Raw genomic sequence first — 20,535 nt, 5'->3', positions numbered from 1 at the left:
CAGGGGGACACTGGGGAGGCACTGAGGGGACACTGGGGAGGCACTGAGGGGACACTGGGGAGGCACTCAGGGGGACACTGGGGAGGCACTCAGGGGGACACTGGGGAGGCACTCAGGGGCACACTGGGGAGGCACTCAGGGGAACACTGGGGAGGCACTCAGGGGAACACTGGGGAGGCACTCAGGGGAACACTGGGGAGGCACTGAGGGGACACTGGGGAGGCACTGAGGGGACACTGGGGAGGCACTGAGGGGACACTGGGGAGGCACGGGGCACACTGGGGAGGCACTCAGGGGAACACTGGGGAGGCACTCAGGGGAACACTGGGGAGGCACTCAGGGGAACACTGGGGAGGCACTGAGGGGACACTGGGGAGGCACTGAGGGGACACTGGGGAGGCACTGAGGGGACACTGGGGAGGCACTCAGGGGGACACTGGGGAGGCACTCAGGGGGACACTGGGGAGGCACTCAGGGGGACACTGGGGAGGCACTCGGGGGGGGGGGGGGGGGGACACTGGGGAGGCACTCGGGGGGGGGGGGGGACACTGGGGAGGCACTGGGGAGATATTGGGGAGGCACTGGGGAGACCCTGGGGAGGCACTCAGGGGCACACTGGGGAGGCACTCAGGTGTACACTGGGGAGGCACTGGGAAGGCACTGAGGGGACACTGGGGAGGCACTGCGGAGACACTGGGGAGGCACCGGGGAGACACTGGGGAGGCACTCAGGGGGACACTGGGGAGGTACTGGACATTTCATATCACACACACCATGATTCACTAGCCCCCTTAAAAAAAAAAAAAAAAAAGAAAAAGAAAAACTTTTTTTTTTTTTTTTTTTAATTTTTTTTTTTTTATATGATAGCTTGGCATGGCGCAAATAATTCCAGGCATGGCGCAGCGCCATGCCAAGAACATTGTGCAGGAAACCCTGTGGTTCCATTCCGGTGGCAGTAATACAGTAGGCCTACAGTATGTTATGTATGACATGTTCATATACTGGCTCCATTGCATGGTCTTGATAAGAACATTATGGGTTGATAACATTCAACGGTGAACGGTGGTATATAATCTCAATAATGTCTTGCTATAGCGTGGCATTGGCATGCTGTTCTATACTGTAGATCAGCATGCCAATGGCAGTATAACACTCTGACAGTATATAACGCTCCCTCTCATATGGTTGCATAATCAATTCAGCAACCGAGAGGGTGATGTTCAAGAGACACTTGTTGTGAAATTGTCCTCTTCTTCCAGTGGTTTGTGTGTGTGTGTGTGTGTGTGTGTGTGTGTGTGTGTGTGTGTGTGTGTGTGTGTGTCTGTGTGTGTGTGTGTGTGTGTGTGTGTGTGTGTGTGTGTGTGTGTGTGTGTGTGTGTGTGTGTGTGTGTGTGTGTGTGTGTGTGTGTGTGTGTGTCTGTGTCTGTGTGTGTGTGTGTGTGTGTGTGTGTGTGTGTGTGTGTGAGTGTGTGTGTGTGTGTGTACACAGTATATGTGTGCACATGCCTATCTTCCATCACGCTTGTTGAAAGACGTAAGCTTGATTGAATGTCTGCACGTTTTTTCTCTTTCTTTCTTTTTTCTGGGCTCATACTGCATTTCCCTCACAGTGTAGTCCTGCAGTGTGCCATTGTTTTTGCAAAAGTAGAAGACGAAACGATACGGTTGATTGAAGACGTAAAGAAGAACATGTTGGTGTTTTAGTGCGTGTTACAACATGCTATTATCTGCAGGTTCGAACACCCAAGATCAGTACATGACACTAAACATAAACATCAGGGGATTAGCATTAGCATTCTCTTCTGTGTTCATGTAATCGTGCACGTACATGTGCATGTATGCATGTGTAAAAGTCACAAAGTGCTTAAAAATATATATAAAGACACACAATACAATGCAATACAATGAAATAAAATACATGTGTCAATAATGCACAAGAGAACAACAACAGAAGATACCTATAATAATAATAATAATACAAAAAAATATATACATATATTCACAGATCACATGAAAACATGGGCACAGACTCGACAAGCCTGATCCCCAGGGGCATGGGGCTTTCCAGAGAGACGGTGCACGGATTGCGAACGCCTGGTATGGGTATAGATCTCAGGGGATTAGTAGTAGCATCTTTTTACATACGTGCATGACTCTATGTGTGATGGTGTGTGTGTGTGTGTGTGTGTGTGTGTGTGTGTGTGTGTGTGTGTGTGTGTGTGTATATATATATATATACGTGATAGTTAGAGAGATAGATCAGATAATCGTTTGTCACGCGAGACCTGCTGGGCTTCTGGTGGAATTGCTTTACTTATTTATAAGAGACCTTATTGTGCAATATTATTAAACATACATGTTGCCATTTTTTGGTTGATGACAGATGAGAATTATACCTTCAGGCAAATGTCATCTGAAGAACCATGGCAGGTTGTAATTAATACATACAGTATCTACAGTTCACCACAACATGCACATAATAGCCAATAAATATAGGGGCATATAAAAGAGAGACGTGTATAAAGGGTGATGTATCACAATTACACATTAGCTATTAAACCATGTGCTGTGGTCGCTTCCTGTTTTTAAATTTAGATGGTTCTGCCGTTTTGGCACGTATACATGTACTGTTGTACATAATATATTACTGTGAATGACGGTGTCATATATAAAAAAAATAGGTCTTCAACACCTCCATGGTAGAGAAGGACAGCCATTCATTTGTATTACACAATGGGAACATCTCAATGGGGATCTCCAGTGTAGAAAATAGACAGTGTGCAGGATGACTTTGTCGTGACTTTGGGTGTTTTTGCCGTCGGCAAAAGTTGTTCCTATATATGCCTCTCTGTCTCTCGTTATCTCTGTCTTGTTTCTCATTGCCTCTGTCTCTGTTTCTCTGGTAAATGGTGCTTTTATGGTGCTTTTATCCAAGGCGCTTTACATAGATTGAGGTTCAGTGTCTTGCTCAAGGACGCAACATAACTTGGACAACTCTGGTGGACGGAACTGGTAACCTTGGGCTTCCCGTCCGGCCACCCTACCTCTGAACCACCACCGCCCACGGGTGTGCCCATCTGTCTCTGCACCACCATCACTCGTTTGTGCATATTGGTTAATTATTGTAGTTTTTTGGATGACGTGATCTGATCTGATCTCTCTCTCTCTCTCTCTCTCTCTCTCTCTCTCTCTCTCTCCTCTCTCTCTCTCTCTCTCTCTCTCTCTCTCTCTCTCTCTCCCTCTCTCTCTCTCTCTCTCTCTCTCTCTCTCTCTCTCTCTCCCTCTCCCTCTCCCTCTCCCTCTCCCTCTCCCTCTCCCTCTCCCTCTCCCTCTCCCTCTCCCTCTCCCTCTCCCTCTCCCTCTCTCTCTCTCTCTCTCTCTCTCTCTCTCTCTCTCGCGCTTAGCAGAGAGACAGCAGTAAGTGACCTGCATGATTAAAGCAGGACAATGACAAGGTGACATTTTAATATGGCAGCCCTGCTGTTCCCCAGGCTGGGGAAGTCTTGGCGTAGACGCTTTTATTCCGCTGAGCTTGTCCTCTCCGCATGACATATAGATCTAATTATGAGCCCATGAGTTACTAGGTCTGTGCCCATAATATAGCTAGCGTGTGCATGCATGTTTGTGCATTCATTTTATGTGTGTACGTGTGTGTGTGTGTGTGTGTGTGTGTGTGTGTGTGTGTTTGCGTGCGTGCTTGGCGTGCGTGCGTGGTGTGCATGCGTGTGTGTGTTCATTTAGCCACTGTCAACGTCATTGGCATCAACATGTGACACGGTGTGAATGTGAACATGTGTACTGTAGGTCGGCTGCTTCAACCATCTTTTAAATAGGGCTTACAGTAGTTAAGTAGTTAAATGTGTTCAAGAGCTGGGACGGCAGTGGTTCAGCGGTAGAGCGACGCAGTTCGATCCCGGGCTCCCCCAGAGTTATTCTCGACACACACACACACATCTTTGCATCTTCATGTCACTGCCATACATTGACAATGAATGGTAGACTGTATCTTTGCATCTGCCCGTCAGAACGCACCATAAGGCTGGGATGGACGGTACGAGGGGAAAGCAAGAAGATGATGGCGGGGGCGGAGTCATGTGGGGCGGAGTCATGTGTACGTGAACACGCCCCCTCCACCCTCCATCATCCCCCTGCTCTGGCCAGGAACAGATGTCTGTCTCTGGGGAATGGTTCCTAGGAGTCTCCCTATAGCATGTGATGGATCTATATTGCATACATGTACAGTTCAGTCAGACACACACACACAGACACTCGCACACATGCTGGCACGTGCACACTGCGCACACAGACCCACACGGTGTCATTTAGTGCCCCCCCCCCTCGGTTGGACCGCTCCCCCCCCCCCCCTGAGAGAGAAGAGCCAGAAAGCGAGGGGAGGGGAGCTTAGATAGGAAGTGTCAGCCTGACGGAGGGAACCGAATCAGCTGAGTGTTGCACTTCTCCTCGGCAAGGGAGCCCGGGAGAGAGAGAGAGAGAGAGAGGTAGGGGACATTTATAGTGAATGAGCAAGTGTGAGGATGTGGGGGCGGGGGGGTAGCATGGCCGAGGACAGCGATAGAGAGAGAGGGAGGGAGAGACAGAGCTGGGCGTGCTGGCCAAAAGCGTGGCATTCTCAAGGAGAGAGAGAGAGAGAGACAGTAATTCCTAAACCCAACCGCCCTACAGCTTCCAGCAATAAAGCACCTTCTCCTGGCTATATGAGCTAGCTGCTTTGCTTCCCTCTCTCTCTCTCTCTCCCCCTCTATTTCCGTGCCCCTGTCTCTCTCTCTCTCTGTGTCCCCCTCCCTCTCTCTCTCGCTCCGTCTTTTTCTCTCTCTCTCCGCCTGTTCGCCGTGGTATATGATTGATCCGGGGGAGGATGCTGAAGTTTCGTGCGGACCGGAGGTCCAGGTAGGTAGTGGCGGGACGCGGCGCGGTGCGGCGCGGCTGGGAGGGAGTCACCCGTGGGTGGCTGTTTGGCTGGGCGGCTATGGGTGGAGGTGGAGGAGGAGGAGGAGGAGGAGACATGCAGGCTGGGCTGCATGGGGGGGAACCTGCCTGGGTAACCTGGAGCGTGGAGGTCAGAGAGGACTGCAATGCAGTGCCGATGGGAGGCAGCCACCAACACAGAGAGAGAGAGAGAGGGAAAGAAGCTCTACCAGCGCTCGCTTTTACAGCGGTTGTATGTGCATGCGTGTGTGTGTGTGTGTGTGTGTAGTGCATGTACAGTATATGGTGCATGTGTATGAAATGAACGAGAGAGGAAGAGAAGAGAGAGTTCTGCGAGCAGAAGAGGGATGCCGAATTTGCACTGTATGGAAGCGTGCGTTTCTGTCCCTACACTGCTACACTGCTAATTCCAAGTGTGAAACATGTTGTTGCCGTTGTTAACCCTGGTGGAGTTGTACGGTGTATATACAGTAAGGTGTGTGCCATCGCGTGACGAACGTGCGTGTCGTCAGCGGCGCGAGCCTGGCTGTCTGTTGCATAATAATAGGTCACAGAAAGGTTTTGTACGCTTTCCGTGTGTGTGTGTGTGTGTGTGTGTGTGTGTGTGTGTGTGTGTGTGTGTGTGTACACGTTACAGTCCCCGAGGATTAATGTAACTCTTGAACGTGTAACAAATGACATTTTGTACACTCTCACAGTTGGCTGATGCTGTTGTTGTTTTTGTATTGCAGGTATGTCTACTTGCCGCGTGCAGGTGTTTTTTTTTGTTTTTGCTAGCATAAACAGGCACCGCACCTCCTATGTAGGTTTGTAGGTTATGGCTGAACGGGCACGCACAGCTCCCTGTGAGACACACACACACGCATGTGTGTGTGCATGTGTGCACGCACGCACACACACACTGAGCACATGGAGGCATGCGAATGTAAACAATCGATAATTTAGAAAATTCACCCACTGCAACTTGATTGATTGAATACTGTATTAGACAGAAATTTAAACAGTATACTGAGTACAGTCAGACAATTGGGGCTATACAGTATACAGTATCCCTAATCCCCAATCCTAAACGTATTGCCATTTCTTTTTACTATTTAAAAAAAAACCTTTTTAAAATAGTCCAACAGGCCAATCCACATTGACACATTGTTAACTCGTAGGTCGGCTATACTTAAAAAAAAAACTATTTTAAAAGGTTTTTCAAAATGTTGAAAGAATGGTGTCGTATAAGATATAGCCCATAGTCTAAAAAGATAGCAAAAAAATGAAAATAAAGTCTTGTTTCCATTTGAGACCTGTATATATTAAATTCATAAACAACAAGCACAATGTGTATAATGCATGCACACACACACACACGCACACTGGTGAGATGTTGTGTTTAGTACAGCTTAGGTGTTCTCTCCTGATGTGAGTGACTCCATGCCATCTGGCTGACTGGCTGCTTGGCCTGTGGCCCGTGCTTTCTGCCTATCGCCCCCTCAACGTGTGAGAGAGAGTAGCAGCAGGTGACGTAGGAGGCTACGCAGATAGCCAGGAAAAGACTTTGTAAACTGGGCTACATGGAAACACGCACACACGAGCGTACTCTCGCACGCACGCACGCACGCACGCACGCGCGCGCACACACACACACACACACACACACACACACACACACACACCAGTGTTAGTTTTGACAGCAAATTCTTATTTGGTCCTATAGTCTTTTGAATAACACAAACACACCATTTAGTTTTTGTCCTATTGTAGTCATCTGAAATTGTTTAGTCTCAGAAGCACGCATGCACGCACGCACGCGCACACACACACACACACACACACACACACACACACACACACACACACATGCCCAGAAGGTGGGCATGGGGCCCTGTTGCCAGCAGACCTCAGAGCTCATCTTAAGGTCTGGTAGAAGACATAAACATATGTTTCTACTGAGGTTGCTGTCTGTCTCTTGGCCCAAACCCAGGACACAAACATGGACCCTCATACTGTCCCTCTGCCCACACCCTGTAGGACACAAACATGGACCCTCAAGGCCTAATTCATAGTCCAGGTTTCAGTGGAAAGGTTACCATGCACCAAAACGTTGGTTAGTAAAAACAGAAAGATGTGTTGGAGTTTTCACCAAAAACTCGACTATGAATTGGCCTTCACAGTTCCATCTGAGTGAATTGTAACGCTGCTATAGCTATATAGCTAAGCTACTGTAATTGTGTTGTTATAGTACAGGGGGCTAATAAAACAATGTTGCTCACCAAAAAGTTTTAAAATCAGTTTTAAATGTCTACCTTTGTCTGTGTCAACTGTCTGTCTGTCTGTCTGTCTGTCTGTCTTTATATTTATATTTATATTTTTTATATTTGAGAGTGATTAACTCGACCCATGGAGGTACTGCATCCTAAAGGGTGCAACAACTTGAATGTATATTTTATATACAGACATAATAATATGTACTTAATTTTTTTCAAGACAATCTCAGGTACTTTATTTGTTTCTTATATTCACGTATTGTCCTGTTGTCTAGCTCTAGTTGTCTGTCATATGTCTAGCCCCATATGTGCCCTCTCCCTACGCTCATTCTGTAGCTCCGAGATGAGGTCACACACTGGGCCCCTCCCACCGCGTTTCAGAAACGGCGCAAGTTTCTGCAAGATCCTTACCACACCATTAATCCAAAACGTGTAGGAAGTTGAAAAGCTTTAGCGCCTCCCCGGCGCCTCCCCGGGTCGAAAATGTCCAACTGACTTCAGTTCACTCGACATGCACTCGCACACGCACACTTCCTTGATAAACATGGAAGCGACTGACAAAAGACGGGACGTAAAGGCTCAGTTCAAATGGCCAGTTGGATTTTCTGGGCCGCTCCTAAGTTTGAATTAGTGTAAACCTACATGAGCCCTACAGGTTTTGGATTAATGGTGTGGTAAGGATAACAAACGTTCCTTGTGGAAACTTGCGCCGTTTCTGAAACGCGGTGGGAGGGGCCCAGTGTGTGACCTCATCTCGGAGCTACAGAATGAGCGTAGTAGGGAGAGGGCACATATGGGGCTAGTATAGCTCTTGTCTTATCACAATCTTCTAACCGAAGACGAAGACGACGCTGAAAACCTTAAAAGTCGGATATAAGACTCTGCAGCACTGTGGCGATAAAACCATTGATTTATACAGGCTGCAGCACCGCACAGCTGTAACAATCAAGATGTAGCCTCTTCTCTACTGTCTGCCATGCAGCACTTATATACAGATAGATATGCACACAGACAAATACACACACACACCTCTGTTTCAGCGGCCGTTTGCGGTTTCCCAGTCAATAATGTGTAAGTGATACACAGAGACAGACCAGACAAACACACGCAACGCACACACGCACACACGCACGCACGCACTCACAACGCACACTGGCGCACGCTATAGAAGCTGTAGAGTTGCAACTCTACTGTGTGTGTGTGTGTGTGTGTGTGTGTGTGTGTGTGTGTGTGTGTGTGTGTGTGTGTGTGTGTGTGTGTGTGTGTGTGTGTGTGTGTGGGTGTGTGTGTGTGTGTGTGTGTGTGCCATGCATACATGTGTGCATGTTTGCTCGGAACAACGTTGTGATTTTGCAGCTAGTTCAATTTGCATGATGTTAATTATTTAATGAACCACAGTTGTACAACAACAACTATACTGTATATCTCATACTGCGGCTTCGACAGCTGGAGCAAGCATGTTCACTGCCCCCCTGTTACTGCTCACTATATTATGTTCATTTTTAATGCATTTGTGATCTATTATTATTAGGCGGCACGGTGTAGCGGGGCACAGGACAGTAGGGTGTACAACAGTGCATGTTGGACAGAGACTGCACAGTGCCTATACTAACACACACACAAATACACACACGCACACACACACACACGCACACACACTCTGACGCACACTTTTTTTATTGTGCGACTTTGAGTTATTTCATCTTCTGAATAATGCCTCTAAGTAGATGCAGTAATGCAGTAATGCATGCAGGGTAATTGACCAGATGCTCTGTGGCTGCGACGTCGGTGACCAACGCTCGTCAGTCACCCGTTGATCGTTTTAATGTGACAGCTTGAATACATGATAAAGTACGCGCTGTATAGGAACACATGTGCTCGTCTTTCAGATACCAGATTGCTATAGGCTGATAACTGTTAGGATGTGATATCGTCATGTTTCGGGCAGAAACATCTCGCGTATCTCTGTTTAGTCTCTTTTAGTGCTAATAATGCTCTACTTTGTCACACAAAAGTAGCAAACATGCGTAGATCTCCTAATTTACCTTTGTAGAATGTTCGCCTATTTTCACCAAAAGTGGACTTCTGCAGCCTATATACTACCACTTGTACATTTTCTTATTGCTCATTATTTGTTTGCATCCGTTCTGCGAGTGGCATCTCGTATGTGATGTTGGTGAACACAGTGTAAACGATTGCGTATGGGAGTAATGGTTTTGAAATTGGTTCAACACATGATGACGATATAGTATGCTTGCCTTGTTGGAAGATATTTCTTTTTGAGTCTGGGTACCGCGGCTAGGGGTAGAGTGGCCGGTATAGGGCGGCCGTAGGCTATGTGAACCGCTAGGTTCCCAGTTCCATCCCGGGGCTCCCCCAGAGTTAGTGTCCAAGTGTCCTTGAGCAAGACGCTGAACCACTAATTGCTCCCGATGTGCAGGTTGGTGCCTTGCATGGTTTCCTCCGGGCCATCGGTGTGTGAATCAATGTGTGTGTGGGAGTGGGTGAATGTAATACTGTTACACAATCTATGCAAAAGGCTTTGGATTAAAAAATGTACCATTTAATCTAACGTCGGCTCTTCTCTTCCTCTCTTCCAGTCAAAATGACCCAAGTGGACCGGCTGGACAAGCACTGAGCCCAATCCAGCTGGAGGACACCACCCCAATACACTCATATCTACAGTAAGTATACTGCACCACCCCCAATACACTGATATCTACAGTAATTACACTGTACAATATACTGTATACACGGTTGAAACCGGTCGGTGGAGCTGAGGCTGATATGAACCAGTGGGTCAATCGGCCACGAATTATGTTATAATTTAGCTATTGAAAAATAGCAGATCTACAAGCTCGTAGCGCGACACTCGGTGGCGCACTACGAGCTTGTAGGTCTGCTATTTTTTGAGGATTTAGAATATATATATTTTTATTTTGAGGTCAGGCCTAAATGAGATATTACAATGATACTAAATGGAATCAAAGGCTTGGCTCGGTCCGTATGGAGAGAATACTTACTGTGCACTCCTCCATGGCTTCTATAGTGGGAAATGTCTGACAGTGCAGTCAGCGCTGCTGGTGCTGTTCCTCCTCCTTAATCTAAGATATATACACACCGAGGGGAGCTATAGTGAAGACCCTGCACACCGCTCCTGTATGTCCTCTGGGGGGCAGGAGATCTCTGCCCACAACCTGACGTGCATGCGCACGGGGCACGCTTTTGTCATCATGCATTGCTTAACCCATTTACAGGCCCTGACCTCGACATTTAAAAAAGAAAATCTTCTAAATCCTCCAGTTTTCTGAAATAAATATTTTCACAATTTTTCAAAAAATGGCAGACCTATACAAGCTCGTAGCTTGTAGGTCTACAAGCTCGTAGCTTGAAAATAATGTGCAAAGGCCATGGTCACAGTCCAAATAATACATCCAGATTTAGTCTATTGTAAATATATACCATCAGAATCAGAATCATATAGTATATTTCTTAGCATAATACTGATCAAGTACAATGTACACCACACACACACACACACACACACACACACACACACACACACACACACACACACACACACACACACACACACACACACACTGCTCTGTTATAAATCTTTGAGAGAGAGAGAATAGAGAGATAGCTCTTGTTAGAAGAGGGCTCTTGAGCTGACCCACTCTACTATCGCCTCATCAGGAGTTATGTCAGTGTCCTGCACAATGTCAGTGTGACACTGTGTGTGAGTGTACGTGCGTGCGCGCGTATGTGCGTGCGTGCGCCTGTGTTTGTGTGTGAAAGACAGTGAGTAACTGACAGACAGAAATAGATAATCTAGTTATATAGAGACTGTTTGTGTGTGAGAGACATGCTGATATGAGAGACAGACAGCGATAAAGAATGAATAATACTAGCAGTGTGTGTATTAATATCACTCCAATATACACAACCAAAATCCCATATGATATCACACTGTATTTGTTCAGATTCTATTTGCCAAAATCACTGCCTCACGATAACTTTCCAAAGTGACAACTACAGTAAATAGTTACCTCCCTTTCTAGCAATTATAATATTGAGCAGATATCCAGAGCAACTCTTCGGAGTGCTTAGGAGAACAATAAGAACAATTCGTAGAAGATGGCTGAAATAATCTTCGGAAATAGTGAAAATAGCCTATCTACAAGCTCACAGTGCGTCCTTACGCGACACATTGTGGAGTTTTGCTCGACACTCTTGTACGAAGAGGTATTTGGGCATGAAAAACATTAAAATGTTTACAGTTGGAGACACAAGGTTTCTGCCCGACAGCATCAGCTCTTTAGCAGGCCCACAGACACATGAAATTGGTGAAATGTTCTCCTTTTGGAGGGGAGATTTATCATGGTGACACATGGACAGAGAGGAAGACAAATGGCTGTTGCATGCAATAGAAACAGACTGGAGGATGATACACTGGGCAGGAGGGAGAGAGAGAGAGAGAGAGAGAGAGAGAATACACAGTAGCAGAGAATACACAGTAGCAGAATACTTGAGCACAGTAACTGACCCAAAACTAAGGAAAACATTAACTCGATATAGACTCAGTGAACACAGTCTTGCGATTGGTTTGACCCACTCTGGTCAGACTGTGGCCTCACTGCTCAACATGCTGCAATCAATACCCTACATGAGACAACATCTACCGTCAGATAGATTGGAGTGGATTCGATTGGGAAGGATTAGAGATAATAATGAATCTGTGGTCTGGACAGGGCGCTTTTTACAGATGGGTAGAAGGGCCCTTTGATGTTGTATGTATGTGTTCACGTGAGCCTCTAGACTGGACTTGAGTGAAATTAAAATTATTATTTTTCCTGTTCTCAGGTTCTATGCACATGCCACTTTGGAAAGAACTTGGGCCCCTTCCCATCTTCCGTCACAGGTGTTACCAATGATACTAATGAAGGCTCTTTTCCATTCTGGTCAAACAGAGTCAGGGTGCTGCTATTGTGCATGTTGGCTCACTGGAAACACTATACACCAGTGGGTCTCGTGTCCTTGAGTGGGTTCTCAGAGTTACGGGGGTCCTTGAAATTAAAAAGTTTGAGAACTGTACACTAAATGGAAAAGAGCCTTAATTAGTATCATCGGTAACACCTGGAAGGAAGGAAGTATAGGGAAACGGCCCGGAAGTAGGAAGAGTTATATATAGAGTATGTGCATATATAGCCCATTCTCATCATTATGCCTATACAGTAGCTGAATTTCATTACTCCAAATCTTGGCAACTCACTCACCCACTTATGGTGAAATTGGTGACCTGCTGAAATATGTGACAATCGTGTTGACATCACATCACGTCAGTGTCCGAACGTCCACAAGAGGGTATATTTTCAGCAGGTCACCAATTTCACTGGTGTAACACCACCATGCTTGAGTGTGAGTGAGTGAGTGGCAGAGATTTTGGGGTATTGGAATTTGGCCTATGTGTGTGTGCTGTGTGTGTAGCTGCTGTGTCCAAGTGCACGTGCATTGATAATCCTCCTGTCTGTCTGTGTGTGTGCAGGAGCTGTGATTTGGATATGAACGTGAAGGTGGGAGGCAGCAGACCTGTGAGCACCACCACCGACCTCAACGCCAACAACACCAACATGGTGTCCGATCTGACGTCCCCCGAGGACCACGGGCCTTACACACCACGGGTAAGCGCACGTGCGCACGCAAGCGCACACACACGCACACGCATGCACACACACACACACACACACACACACACACACACACGCACCTTCAATTTCACCTGACAGGGGGGAGTTTCCCCGGCCGGACGTATAGCACGTGGAAGGAACACGTTATTCCAACCAGTTCCTTTCCCCTCCATCGGGCGCCCCGGCTGGCCAGGGGGAGGCAGTATAGAGACCAGGATTACTGCATGTTTTTTGTGAGCGTACCTACTACCTACCCTACCGCCTCACCATTCTGTCGCTCTCCTTTCCTCCCTCTGTGCCTGAAGTCCTCGCGCACCCCGAGGAAAGCGGCCACGTTTGGGAAGCGCTCAAACTCCATGCGGAGGAACCCCAAGGCTGAAGTGACCAAACAAGGATGGCTGTACAAGCAGGTGAGTCGTTTCCTGCAAACGCTCATTGAACCAATTGGCTTTTTAATGTGGAATTAACAGTTAACATCATTTAGATTCATGTTTTCAACCAGGCATGAACAACAGGTCTGTGTTTTTTACGCTCGAGAAACATTTGTGGCTGCTGTTGTAATTGGAGCGTGAAATCGGTGCTCTTGCACAAGTTAAAAACAAATTCCGACGTTATTCTTTTATTTTCTTTATTTTCTTCTTCTTTTTTTAAAGAATTCCTTTAACCCCCAGGCCTGACGTCGAAATAAAAAAAACTGTTCGCTCTGAAAGAATAATATACCTATTCAAAGATTTGTGCCGCATTTTCACGAAAAATAGCGACCTACAAGGTCGTAGCGCGCCACTCGGTGGCGCGCTACGAGCTTGTAGATCTGCTATTTTTCAATAGCTAAATTATGTGTTTAAAACACCAAATGGGTTTCCCGCCCAAAATGGGTTAAACAAGGTAGTGCAAATAGCAGATGTACAAGCTCACAACACATCACACCACAATGTGTTGTGAGCTTGTAGATCAGATCTGCTATTTTCACTAGTTTGTGCCCTGGGGAGTTTCTTTTTTGGGTCTTGAGCTAAAACGTTTGGGAAGCCAAACTATTACATACAGTACAGTATTACTCTGTTGATGTTGTGTATGTGTTGCTCAACCTGTATATACAGTATGTTGATGTATGGTGTATGTGTTGTTCTATAGGCCAGCAGTGGAGTGAAACAGTGGAACAAGAGGTGGTTTGTTCTCACAGACCGATGCCTGTTTTACTACAAAGGTTAGTCTTCTCTTCTCTTCTCTTCTCTTCTCTTCTCTTCTCTTCTCTTCTCTTCTCTTCTCTTCTCTTCTCTTCTCTTCTCTTCTCTTCTCTTCTCTTCTCTTCTCTTCTCTTCTCTTCTCTTCTCTTCTCCTCTCCTCTCCTCTCCTCTCCTCTCCTCTCCTCTCCTCTCCTCTCCTCTCCTCTCCTCTCCTCTCCTCTCCTCTCCTCTCCTCTCCTCTCCTCTCCTCTCCTCTCCTCTCCTCTCCCATCCCCTTCTCTTCTCTCATATTTCACACTTTTCCATCTCATATTTGCTACTATGAGTCATATTGAGTACTGTAGCTCAGTTCAGGAATGCAAATAATAACGCACAACGATAGACATTGGAACACACACACACACACACACACACACACACACACACACACACACACACGTACACACACACACACACACACACACACACACACACACACACACACACACACACACACACACACACACACACACACACACACACACACGTACACAAAGGCCACATTGTTTATCACTGACTCATGGCGTCTCCCGGACATTTACAGAAGCACCAAACACAAAGACACACTTTTCAGAGCAGAACCTGAGGTATTTCTATGTGTACCTGAAGGACATGACAGCACCAAGAGTTACACCAAACACGCGGCCATGCACTCTGCCAAAGGCACTAACAAACTGACTCATTATCTAGCTAAAAGAGCGATGAGAAGGGGAATGTTTAAGAGGACACAAATCTTTGACAAACAAGCCGAGATTACCCTGTTTGGCCAAGATTAAACTGAAGTACTAACACCCATGTGGATGTGTGGTGGTGCTCACAAAAAAATATTTGGATCTTTCTTGGATCGTTTTTGAGCTACAGTGTATTTGATATAATCTTTCACAAGAGAGGAATTTGGTGAAAAGTGTCTTAGTGTCACCAGAACAGCCTCAATGTGCCTTGGCATGGATTGTGCTTGTCTCACTCTGAAAGGGAGGGAACATCATTCTAACAACAATATTTTCCCTCATTTATTGTTTTGAATGGTGATGATGGTGCTTCCCAAGTGCTGTAACAAAACAATCTCCCGTATTCTTTTTAGATCTTGGTGACCTTCAAAGACGGCATATATATGCGTCACAATTATTTTCATGCAACCCATTCATTGAGCTCACGTACGTGTGCTTTGAATGGGGACATTGTTGTCAACCTTAAAAAGACCACTCCGGTCTCAGGTTGATCACATCATCATCCTTTTGATCACTCCCAATATTTAGCATTGGAATATTTCTCTTTCCATCGATTATGTTAAGTGAAATAGCCTATTTTTGCCGTATACAGAATATCAGGGGTTGCCACACTTTTTTTTTTTTACTTCAGGGGGCATTCATACTGCATACTGCATACGTAGGTCATTCATGAACTTCTTCCAGCTGGTTCGGTGTTGGGCGATCTTCTCTGCTTCCTTCGAAGATGTTCCTTTTTCCTTGAGTTCCGCCTCGAACTTCCGCTGGGTCTTCCTGCTTTTCTTCCTGCTAATGTACCTTAGCAGGTTTTGGAATAGCGGAGGGGTGGATGGAATTGGTAGTTGTTGTTTCTTTTAATGGGTTTGGGCTCGACAGGCCCTCTTATGTCAATCAAGTTAAGTGGCAGATGCCAAAAAAAGTTTTATTTACTTTTACATTTAAGTTATATATATGTTTAGGGCCATTATGTCATGTGGTCTACCTGCACAGCCGTTGTGCTATTCTGGAAGATCGCAATCTATATAACTTTTGTTCACACCTGCGGTACATTATGTTGGTTAAGCGTAATCAGAGTGAGCTATACTATAGGATTTGCTGCTTATGATTAAACATATGTTTATATAATTTTTTTCCCCTTCATCGTTTGCCTATATATATAGCCCACTGAACATGTGAACATGTGACAATCTCATCATGTCACAACAGCTGAGAAGAGAGACGTGGGTTAAACATTCCTTTATGTTGGGTATAGGCTTAATACGCGCACGTGGTGCACGCACGCACACACGCACGCATGCACACACACACACACACACACACACACACACACACACACACACAGCCACACACAGTCACACACACTGAGCCTCCTTATTGTCTTCTTACCTGTCACTGTCAACAGATGTCCTCATAGTGTGTGTTCATAACACTTCCTTAGCCAAAGGCTGTGTGACACTATACTGAACAAACACCTTGTGCACGTTTGTGCAAACACGCACATGCAGACAGAATAAGAAAACAAAGTTACCATATACCTGTAACACATTACACATTTAAGGGAAACAATGGCTTGAGATACAGACCAGATTGTGTTACATACTAATTAACTGTAACTGTATGAGCAGTATTCATGGAGGGTAGGCATCTGTGATGTCACACAGCCTCCGTGTTGGTGTATGTTCCCCGAGTTGTGCGTTTGTTACATTTGTTACTGAGGCCATGTTTCTTCTCTAGATCACAATGTGTCAAATGAATGGCAGGTTCAGGTCACATGTTGACGAAGGTGAAGGGCAGCAGACAAGTGTGAAAACAGGGAGGGAAAGAGAGAGAGAGAGAGAGAGCGCTCTGCAGCAGAGGTGGGTTCAGCTAATGCTCAACCTGGAGACAACAGGCCCAGCAGAGCCACCAGAGGGCCCTCACAGGCTGTTCCCCTCCGTACTGTTTGATTCAATCAGATTTTTCAGTCAAGTCATCATTATATCATGTCATATTATTACACATTATGTATGCCTCAAAAGACTCCTTCCAACGAGTCGGTTCACCTGGCAAAGCAATCATGTGAACATTCAGCCATCCCTGTTGTTCAAGATTGTCGTTTTAGAAGACTAGTCCATACCCGGGGATATGCACACTCAAAGTATTTGCAGACTTTGGGTTATGTGCTGTGTATACTGTATGCATAATGTTTGAGAACCACTGCTCTGAAAGAACATTGGACAATGATGTTTGACAGTCAGCTATATTGTTGCTTATTGTAGAAGTGTTGACAGTTTAGCGTGCCTCTCACACGCGCGCACACATTTAGTACATAAATCGTCTGGAAACGTCATAAGGATTGGAACAGAGAGGTGCGTTCGTCTGGGGACGTCCTAGCGACGTCCAAACGACACGGGGCGAGCTAAGAATATTCAGAATGATTCCTATTTGTTTTTTTGGCATTTCGCTTTTCGCTTGCCGTATGCTAACGCTCTGTGCAACTATTAGCTTGTCATTGACTCCCATGAATGACTCGTATCTCCTCATCCAGGGCGCTCTCCGTGGTGATAAATGGATCAATATGCTGGCGCTTCATTTCTGCTCCTCGTCCGTCTGTCCCGCAAAATATGAACGCTTTTTGGAAAGTAGCGGTCCATGTGTGGACAGGCTACCTGTCGCCGCGGTGCATGGTGAGATGTGTGCAAACCGTGTAGTTTATCAGGAGAAGACTACCAAACGATGCAACACGCACACACACAGTCAGCGGCGCCAAATTGTATAGGGCACAATTTGTTGTGTTGCAGCGCTAGCTAGAGGAAGCATGCCAGTGGGGTAACGGTGAGAACGGTGGCCTGTGATGCAGGTGTCGCCAAGGGACGCAGGTGTGTGAGGGTGCGAGGTGAATTCACTAATAAATTAATGTTGCATCCTTTGGTATTCTTCTCCTGAGAAACTACACGGTTTGCACACATCTGACCATGCACAACGGCGACAGGTAGCCTGTCCACACAGGGACCGCTACTTTGCATTCATATTCATGTGATATTGACAGTGCAATACCCATTTTTGCATTTTTTAATCCACTAATAAATTCATTATAAATCAGTAATGTGTGAAAGTGGAAAAAGGGCTCCAGGAAGACCTCCATATAATTGTGGTCCATGCCTGTGTGTGAAAAGTGGGAGTGATTGGGCCAGGCAAGGTTGAGAGAATGTGCTGTCAGGGACATTCAGACAGACAGACAGACATTTGCTGAATTTTAGTATGATTATGATTGCAGCAGAGGAAAGAATGCTTTGACACTTCTGTGGAAACAACTTTGTCTGCGGTCGTATATTTTTTGTTTACCGTCATTTTATGGACGGTCAATCATGAGAGATGTTTTCTGACCACTGTAAGAAAAAGGTTAGCTTCTGCCTTCTGATTTGGTCTTGAGTGGTGTTGAGTAGTAGGTTCAAGACCACTCTGACCCCAATAACCCATTCTGACCGGGCACCCATTTTGGTGTTGGCATCATGTTATGCTTTAGCTATTGAAAAATAGCAGATCTACAAGCTCATATCGCGCCACCGAGTGGCGCGATACGAGCTTGTAGGTCTGCTATTTTTGAAAAATTCGAAGAACGACTGACATTTTTAGAATCTGATCTCAGGTCAGAATGGGTTAATCAGACCAGTGTGTGTCCCGTGGAAACCTCGTATGAATCTGATCTCAGGTCAGAATGGGTTAAGGCCCGACGGCATACAGGTGTTGAATTCTTCTGTGGTTGTGGGCCTCTATTTGTGCACTATATATGTAGGTACTAGGTAGTGGTATACGGGTTTGCGCAAGTGTATGTGTGTATTCAAAGTCAATCTATATTTGCACAGCACATGCGCTATTCAAACCCATGCAAATACACACGCCATGCATGGAAACAAAAGAGTAAATAACTGCACACCGGGGCGACACCCCCCGTTTATTGCACCATTTTCTCGCTGTGAACACAACCGAGTCTGGTCTTTGTCAGGCAACACATCATGCTAACAGCTTTTTTTTCTACAAAAAAAGTAAATACAGTGCCTTCTCTGCCGGCCAGAACCTCTCATTCCACGTGCAAAACAAATAACGTTTCCTATATTTGACTTGATTGTGAAACAAAGCAGTTTGCATGACCTACTGTAAAATCATCTTCTTAATTAACCACTTAAACCACCTGGGGGACCCTTTTGGCTTGTACTTTGTTGCCAACAGAATGCTTTTTGTCCCTATATCGAATCTATTTGCCAAAACACTACAACGCATTGTGGTGAGCTTGTAGATCCGCTATATCCTCACCGAATGTTTTTTTTTGCTGAACGTTTGGTCTGAATGTTCGCCTATAATGACACGCCCAGAATAGGGACATTAATAATAATAACACAACGTAATTTGTATCGCAACCTTTCATGACATGAAACGCAGCTCAAAGTGCTTTACAGAGCAATATAGAGAAAGAAAACGAGAAGCGAATCATAAAAGCACATTTGGGATTCATGCGGTTATAGCATACAATGCATTTACAGTAGATGCCCATGCAGTGGTCGAGGGTTATTTATTTTTTCCCCTCTCCCTGGTTGCCCGGGAGTGGGAGTGGGACGCTAGCCTAGAATAGCCCCATTTAAAAGCCTCCGGGTTCCAGGCAATAAACAGGAGGCATGCAAACAGGGACACACATGCAGGAGAGACACCGCCATGATAAGAATAGCACAGAACACTCGATAGTTTTACAATCCCAGCAGGATTTACAGACTGGAAACTTCCCAGAAGCTTTTTCATATTTAATGCTGCTGTGACAATGCCTCATGAGGCCTTTTCTAACACCTCTATTTTCAGCGGTGCGCAAAGTGCATTTACTTTTGAGGTATTTTTACTTTACTTGTGCATTTCCAATTTTCAATTCATTTCTACTCCACTACATTTATTTGAAAACTATACTGTACTAGTTATTGTTTTGTAGATTTTGATTATTATTACAAAACATATACAGTAACCACTTCAGCCATTTGAAAATAGCAGATCTACAAGCTCACAATGCGTCGCAACTCAAATGATTTTGACATTGACACGACATTTTGCATACAGTACTTCTGTACTTTTACTCAAGTACATTTTGAAATCTGCACTTTTACTTGCAGTATTGATACTTAAGTAAGTAAAACATAATTGAGCACTTTTTTGAGCACCTTCTCTCTCTCTCTCTCTCTCTCTCTCTCTCTCTATCTCTGCCATCTGTTTGATTGTCTCTTTCTCTGATCCGTCTCCATCTTTCTCTGTGACTCACTGTCTGATGTATAGCCCCTCACTCTTGACACCTCTCTGTGTAAATGACGTCTCATGTGGTGAAATGGTGTGGTTGTGAGACTTGTGTCTCACCATCATTACCGACAAGGCCTTGATGCACGGCCATCCTCATCCTCTCTTCAGAGTCTCCTCACATACTGCGGATTTCAATTCAATTCAGTTCAATTCATACGTTTACATTGCCAAAGCAAATATAAAAAAATCACACCCGTGTGAACTGAGTGGTGCATCTCCCCTCTCCCCCTGCCTCTCTCTCTCTCTCTGTGTAATTAGCAGGCAACAGTGCAACACTATCTCTCTCTCTCTCTCTCTCTCTCTCTCTGTTTCTGGCACAACAGCGCCACGTTTGCCCCTACTGGTACTCTAAACATAGTCACATATAGGTTAGGACGGACAT

The 20,535-nt window shown here is 45.6% G+C and overlaps 1 protein-coding gene across 8 annotated transcripts in view; it reads left to right on the top strand.

Annotated features, from left to right (window-relative positions):
• Window positions 1-20,535, top strand: part of plekha6 (pleckstrin homology domain containing, family A member 6) — a 156,680-nt gene that overhangs the window by 68,107 nt on the left and 68,038 nt on the right. For all 8 annotated transcript variants that reach the window (XM_080786715.1, XM_080786714.1, XM_080786710.1 and 5 more), the window contains 4 exons: window positions 9,803-9,886; window positions 12,751-12,886; window positions 13,198-13,302; window positions 14,024-14,096. In XM_080786715.1, coding sequence (XP_080642841.1) covers window positions 12,767-12,886; window positions 13,198-13,302; window positions 14,024-14,096 — 298 coding nt within the window. In that variant the 5' untranslated portion in view covers window positions 9,803-9,886; window positions 12,751-12,766. The remainder of the gene's footprint in view (window positions 1-9,802; window positions 9,887-12,750; window positions 12,887-13,197; window positions 13,303-14,023; window positions 14,097-20,535) is intronic.

The sequence above is a fragment of the Protomyctophum bolini genome (assembly GCF_963924005.1).
Source record: "Protomyctophum bolini genome assembly, chromosome: 2".
Taxonomy (NCBI): domain Eukaryota; kingdom Metazoa; phylum Chordata; class Actinopteri; order Myctophiformes; family Myctophidae; genus Protomyctophum; species Protomyctophum bolini.
The sequence above is the reverse complement of the archived record's forward strand: the minus strand, read 5'-3'. Positions and strand labels throughout refer to the sequence as shown.